This window comes from Castanea sativa, chromosome 1 (genome assembly GCF_040712315.1).
Source record: "Castanea sativa cultivar Marrone di Chiusa Pesio chromosome 1, ASM4071231v1".
Lineage (NCBI taxonomy): Eukaryota > Viridiplantae > Streptophyta > Magnoliopsida > Fagales > Fagaceae > Castanea > Castanea sativa.
The window spans coordinates 39,395,692-39,402,282 of NC_134013.1; the positions used below are offsets into that span (position 1 = coordinate 39,395,692).

General features: G+C 41.3%; 3 protein-coding genes across 3 annotated transcripts; all 3 read right to left on the minus strand.

The window, feature by feature from the left end:
• Positions 1-3,070: 3,070 nt before the first annotated feature.
• Positions 3,071-3,787, minus strand: LOC142626766 (uncharacterized). Its single transcript, XM_075800469.1, has one exon. It carries the CDS (start codon positions 3,785-3,787, stop codon positions 3,071-3,073), a length of 717 nt encoding a protein of 238 aa, XP_075656584.1.
• An 83-nt stretch (positions 3,788-3,870) lies between these two features.
• Positions 3,871-4,623, minus strand: LOC142626773 (uncharacterized). Its single transcript, XM_075800480.1, has 2 exons — positions 4,204-4,623; positions 3,871-4,104 (listed from the first exon to the last, which is right to left on the minus strand). Exons 1-2 carry the CDS (start codon positions 4,621-4,623, stop codon positions 3,871-3,873), a joined length of 654 nt encoding a protein of 217 aa, XP_075656595.1.
• Positions 4,624-4,848: 225 nt separating this feature from the next.
• On the minus strand, positions 4,849-6,268 carry LOC142626783 (uncharacterized). The gene is made up of 3 exons (XM_075800490.1): positions 6,218-6,268; positions 5,573-5,993; positions 4,849-5,228 (listed from the first exon to the last, which is right to left on the minus strand). The coding sequence occupies exons 1-3, from the start codon at positions 6,266-6,268 to the stop codon at positions 4,849-4,851; spliced, it is 852 nt and encodes a 283-aa protein (XP_075656605.1).
• Positions 6,269-6,591: the final 323 nt, after the last annotated feature.

The window sequence follows — 6,591 nt, forward strand, 5'->3', positions numbered from 1 at the left end:
CTAGTTTTAAGAATGAGTAATTGCCCTTCTCCGACCCTTACTGCCCAACCTTAGAACGGACAGCTAATGCGTTCCACTTATTGAACAGGGTTCTATGGTCGGTCTGCGACCCCTAGATGCCGAAGGCGTCCTTGGGGTGATCTCGTAGTTCCTACGGGGTGGAGACGATGGGATCGACCTATGGATTTTCCTTCCTTTTACCGCATTTTGCTCAAAGGGTTAAAGGGAGATAGTGCATAAAGCTGTTTGCATGGGCCAACTTAATCCTCTTCCCCAGGGATCCCTTATGGGATCCCTAGGAGAGCCACCGACTTCAACTACTGTCCATGTATGATCCATACTAGATCTGACCAACTGCCCATCCTACCTCCTCTATGTTCTTGATAGCCCATCTTTGTCCAGTAGAGTCTTTTAGTGGCATGTTTCGGTCCTCTTTCCCATTACTTAGAATAAGTGAGCCACTGGTTCAGGTACAAGATACTATCATTATCGCCTAGAAAATTAGACATCCAACCCATAATCGCAACAACCAAATTGCAAGAGTGGAGCTCTACCAACTAAGCTAGATCCCCTCGAGCCAAGTGGAGCATGCATGAAGGAGTCAGATGCTTCTTCTATTCTTTTAGTTGGCGCAACTGGGCCATCTTGGACTTGAACTAGAGACCCCGCCCGTGAAGTAAATCATCGCACCTACAGTCCAACCAATTGGGAGAGAATCAATAGATTCCTTTTCGAGAGCAATTCATCCTTCCCGAACGTAGCATACAACTCTCCGGTGTACTACGTTCTCCAGGTATGCTTGTTCCCCTCCTTCTTCCTTACCATGGCAAGTCTTTGTGAAACAACTCCGAAGGGCAGTGGGTTCAAGGCTTTGCTAGGCACATTGGCTCCACCTCTGTTCTCTTGGCTGAGCTTTGGGCTATCCGAGATGGCATCCACATGGCAAAGAATCTTCATATCCACAATCTTATTATCAATGTGGACTCTGTTGAAGCTATTAACCTTCTTTCTTCCCCATCCAACTATAATAGGCTAACCCAACCTTTGGTCAATGATTGCAGGGCCACTCTCCAAGCTTTCAATCAGGTCCAGCTCTTTCACTGCTACAGGGAAGCCAATAGAGCAGCGGATTCCCTTGCAAAAATTGGATGTGCCCAGGAGGAGTGTTTTGTTTCTTTTGTAACCCCTTCCTTACCTATTATGGAGGCTTTAAACTTTGACATTGCTCGTGTAGTTGCTAGTAGCAGCCCTTTTGTAACTGACACTCGACTTCCAACGAGCTAGTGTTTTGTTAATATAAATTCTTCTTAACCAAAAAAATAAAAAGTAGGCATATGTGATTATCCAAAAAACAAAAGGTAGGCATATGTGGCTTTTTTATTGGACAAGGCCTTGCCTCTTTATTCCAAAACAAAAAAGTTTTTTTTTTGTGAAATCAAAACAACAAAGTTGAACTAGCAAAAATTGTACTTTATGTATATAGTGTTTTTCTTTTTAATGAACCGTGTACACAGTATTCTATGCATGTCTGCCTATGTACTAGTAGTAATTAACATACTTGATGATGTACTTGATCGTTAGTAGAAATGGTCATCCCAATGGAATGGAATCCAATTGCTACCTGCAAAATAACGATGAGAAGTTTCCTCCTCTAATAGTACCGGTGTGGTGCCAGCTAAAGATCTTCCGATGATAAATTCAAATACTTGAGAGAGGATGATAATATGAGAATAAATTATATCTGAGTATGTGTGTACCTTTCCTTCTCTTAAAAGTGGTTTTATATAGCCCCTTGGATTTGCTAGCCGTTAAGGGTGCTTTTATTATGCCTGTAATGCTTCTTGATGATGGAAAATTTTTAGGTAGTTCCGGAGTATAATGAAATGGTGCTTTCTCCTCTCACATTTATGGTGAACCTCACCATAAATTTAATGAACGGACTCCACCATAAATATAAGAAGAAAAAATATCATTTTTTGTACTCCGAAAATACCTAAGAATTACTTCTTGATGATAAATGGGTCTTTAATCGTGCTCCAACGATCTTTGTTTCTGTTGCTTCCTATACGCCCCCTTTAGCCATCTCTTAATTTATTCATCCATGACGTTATGGACAAAGATAACTTTTGACTCATCAATTGCCCCTTATTTCTTGATCGTTCATAAACTATTGGACGATCCTAGGAATATGAGTAGTTTAAGTTGTCTCTTGGCTGACTTTGGCTTTTGATATTCCGTTGTTTTCATCATTAATGCAGCATGATGTCATCGGACAAATTGTGGACACGTTTTGATCATTCATTGCCAGATTGTGGATTCGTGTGTCAATGCGGCTCTTCGTTTCCCAAGCATTTTTCTTGATATTCTAAGAAGCTTTCTTCTTCTTTTTTCTTACTTGTTTCTTTGCTGCAAATTTCTCCTGTGTTCCTAGTTTTAGAGCTTCTTTTTCAAGTATGGTCTTCTTCCAACTTCTTTTTTCTTTATTTCTCGCCCTCATTAATGGTTGATTATTCTGAAGTTAGGCTTGCCTTTAAGTCTGTTTTGTTGTTTTTTTTTTTTTTTGCTCGGCTTGGGGCTTTCCTTGAGTTGTCTGGTGGTCGTCACCCAAAGGTTAGGCTTTTTGTTGCTCCAATAATGCTTTCAAGCCATTCTTGATTGAGCTTTTTCCTCTGATTCACCAATCCTTGTCTTGGTTTCGATTGAAATCTAAAATGTCTTTGGGGGGGGGGGGGGGGGGGGAATAGATACTAAAGTCAGATTGAGTAGTCTAGGGATTGGGTTGCCGTCTAGCGATAAGGTTGTGGAGATGGAAATAGATATTGTGGCTTCCAAACCTTCGTATTCTTCTCAACCCCAAATTCTTCAAGCCCTAAAAGAAACTTGTTCTTTTTTCTTTTTTTTTTGAGAATCCATTCAGCAATTTTATTCGAACTTCAGCAAAACTGCTGTGAATAACTACAAGAGAGTTAACTTCACTTGGAACATTGTCCAACCAGACTTTGGGTACATTAAAATGCTTGGCTAATTTTGCTTACTTATCAGCCACCGTATTTCCCTTGCGACGAACATGCTAGAACGAGCAATGACTGAATTGTGAGGCCAAGATGATGGAATCCTCAATAATGTTCCCATAAGGTGCCATGCAAGGCAAGCCCCCCTTATTGCTGTTTAGTACAGTAGCCGAGTCTCCTTCTAAGACAACCTGATGCAGTCCTATCTCAAGTGCAAACTCCATTGCTCTCCTACAGGCCAGCGCTTCAACATCTTCCACAGTTTTTGGTAAGGATATCCTCTCTGACATGGCTCCAATAACATTCCCCGCTGAATCCCTTATCACTACACCGATACCCGCCTTAAACGATTCCATGAACAGAGCTCCATCAAAGTTTACTTTAAGCAGAGGAGCTGGAGGTGGACACCACCGGGTTTGTTCAACAGATTGTGCTGATTGGGGCTGCTCAAGCTGCACTGAATGGAATTCTTGCAGTCTATCCATTGCTTCCGCATAAATTTTTTGATATGGCGTGGATGTTTGTCCCATTCTTGCTGTGTTCCTCTTCGTCCAAATTCCCCAGGCCACATATGCGAAACTTTCTGCTTGGTTTGGTTCTGTGGCTTGAAAAATTCCAGTAAGGAGGTCTCTGAAGCAAGTGAATCGGGTGAATAAGTTTCTTCGACAAATCTCCATCTCCCACCAGATTTCTTTAAGGACTTGGCACTCCCACAACGCATGTATGGTGTCTTCTGCTTCCTCTCCACAACTCTCACATACATCATAACTTTTCATCTGTATAAATTCTTCTTCGTAGGTAATGCTTCGCAACACGCCCGCCACAGAAAATGTTTAATTTTGTTAGGGACGTTGAGGCTCTAAATTTGCCTCCAAATTCCATTATTTGCTGCTGGATTTGACTGACCTGGTTTAGACAAGGTCTCTAAATCTGCTAGCATACGGTAGGCACTTCTAGTAGAGTACACTCCATTCTTCGTCTTCTGCCATAAGAGAGTCTTCAGGTCTGCGTTTGCTGAGGGGAATACTGATGACAGCTTCAGCTTCATGAGGCAGTAGCTCATCTCGTACTCTATCTTCCAACCAACACGGGACTGTTTCATCAATTAATGCACAGACATGAGTGCAGTTTGGGAAATTTTTTTGGGGAGCTATGACTTGCCTTGAAAACGGGTCAGGAAGCCAATTGTCACCTCTGATGCGAACTTTTTCCCCATTACCAATTCGCCAAGTTGAACCTCTTCGAACAATGCTTCTAGCTGACAGAATGCTGTGCCAAGCATATGATCCCTTCCTTTTAACCTCCTCATCCAAAATTGAACAATTGGGAAAATATTTGGCTTTGAATACTTTGTAGAAGAGGGAGTAGGATTATGAGTTAACCGCCAAACCTGTTTTCCAAGGAGAGCAAGATTGAACCGCTCCAAATCCTTAAAACCCAAACCACCATGATTCTTTGGTAAGCATAATTTATTCCAGCTAACCCAATGAATTTTGCCCACCTCCCCTTTATATCCCCACCAGAATTTGCGAATTAAGGCTTCTATGTCTTTGCATAAACCCTTTGGCAACTTGAAACAATTCATGGTAAAAGTTGGCATGGCCTGTATCATTGCCTTGATTAGGATTTCTTTTCCAGCTTGTGATAATAACTTTTCCTTTCATCTTTGCATTTTGTTCTAGATTCTTTTCCGAATATAGCTAAAACTTTGCTTCTTACCTCGACCTACAAATGAAGGAAGACCCAAATACTTTTCGTATTGGGTTATAGTCGCAACTCCATGCAGCCCTTTTATATTTTCTTGCATTGTTGGTGCTGTGTTTGAGCTGAAAAAAATCTAGGTTTTATCCCAGTTAATTTGTTGCCCCGAAGCTTGTTCATACTTCTCAAGAACCTCCAAAACAGCTTGGCATTCATGCTCATTTGCCCGACAGAAGAGAAGGCTATCATCTGCAAAGAATAAGTGAGAGACTTTGGGGCCATCTTTGCAAAGAGAGACACCTCTGATTGAGCCAGCATTTTCTGCTTGTTTGATAAGGGAGTGAAAGCCTTCTGCACATAAGATAAACAAATAAGGTGATAAAGGGTCTCCTTGGCGGAGGCCTCTGTTAGGCTGAAATAAACCATGAGGTTCCCCATTTACCAACACCGAGAAAGAAACAGTTCTAATACATGTGCTAATCAAAGCTATCCATTTCTCATCAAACCCCAATTTTGCTATAAGTTTTTCCAAAAAAACTCAACCCTATCATAGGCTTTGCTCATGTCGAGTTTTAGAGCCATGAATCCAGTTTTTCCTTGTCGTTTATTTTTTAAATGGTGTAGTGTTTCAAAGGCAACAAAGATATTATCTGAAATTAGGCGATTTGACATAAAAGCGCTTTGGGATTTAAACACCAGTTTTGGGAGGATTATTTTGAGGCGATTGGCTATGGTTTTGGATATGATTTTATATATGACATTACATAGGCTAATGGGGCGGAAGTCTTTGGCTTTTTCTGGGTTTTTTATTTTTGGGATTAGGGAAATAAAAGTGTGGTTGATATAAGGAGGCATGGTACCTGTATTTAGGACTGAAAGAGCAGCATTAATGACATCAGAACTCACAGTATCCCAATAAGATTTATAAAAAAGGGGCGGCATACCATCCGGACCAGGCGCGATCATAGATTTCATCTGTTTGAGTGCTTGCTCCACCTCTTCAGCCTTGAAGCTTTTAGTGAGTTCAGCATTCATTGTTGGGGTGACCTTGGGCTCAATTCCTTGCAGGATGGTATCAAAATTTGAAGGATTAGCCGAAGTAAAAATGCTTTTGAAATATTCAACCAACACCTCTCCAATTTTCTGCTCATCCTCCACACTTGCACCATCATCTAGTACTAGCTTGGAAATAAAATTCCGCCGGTTTCTGTGGGTTGCACGGCTGTGAAAATAGCTTGTATTAAGATCCCCTGACTTCAACCATTCTACCCTTGATCTTTGCTACCACAAACAATTCTCTTTAACCATTAGTTCATAAACTTCACCTCTTAAAATCTTTACTTGTTCATAATTTCCTCCCATCTTTGAGATCGCCTCTGCCTAAGCAAGAAGTTTTTTCTTCTCTGTAACTGACCAGCGGATATTACCAAAATGCATCCTACTCCAAGCTTGTAATTTGGTTTGGCACCCATCTATTTTCTGAATCAGATTTTCCATTGGCGTACCTGCTGTGTTACTCTCCCAAGCACTTTGAATAACTCCGTTGCAACTTTCATCTCTCATCCATACCGCTTCAAATCTAAAAGGCCGCCGTTTTTTATAGAAGTGAGTGTTTTCATCATCTGAACACACCCACAAAGGTGAGTGATCGGACGAGGAACCAGCAATATGGTGTACTCGAACAGTTGGAAAAAGCTAAATCCATGATGGTGTTGCTACTCCCCTATCAAGCCTAATCCACGTTACTACACCATCAAATTGATTATTGCACCAAGTAAATGGAGACCCAACAAAACCAAGGTCCCTTAATCCACAAAAATCCAGTGCTTCCCTGAACGCAACCATTTGTCTCTCCGGTCTGCTTGCACCACCCATCTTT

Bases quoted from the DNA above. Each gene is read 5' to 3' on its own strand.
- LOC142626766 (XM_075800469.1), bottom strand. From the start codon at position 3,787: ATGAAAAGTTATGATGTATGTGAGAGTTGTGGAGAGGAAGCAGAAGAC.
- LOC142626783 (XM_075800490.1), bottom strand. From the start codon at position 6,268: ATGAAAGTTGCAACGGAGTTATTCAAAGTGCTTGGGAGAGTAACACAG. The intron at 5,994-6,217 runs GTACGCCAATGG...TGTTTGTGGTAG, and splicing joins TTGGGAGAGTAACACAGCAG to CAAAGATCAAGGGTAGAATG. The intron at 5,229-5,572 runs GTACCATGCCTC...AAAAACTTATAG, and splicing joins TCTTTCAGTCCTAAATACAG to CAAAATTGGGGTTTGATGAG.
- LOC142626773 (XM_075800480.1), bottom strand. From the start codon at position 4,623: ATGATACAGGCCATGCCAACTTTTACCATGAATTGTTTCAAGTTGCCA. The intron at 4,105-4,203 runs GTGACAATTGGC...TTGATGAAACAG, and splicing joins GGAAAAAGTTCGCATCAGAG to TCCCGTGTTGGTTGGAAGAT.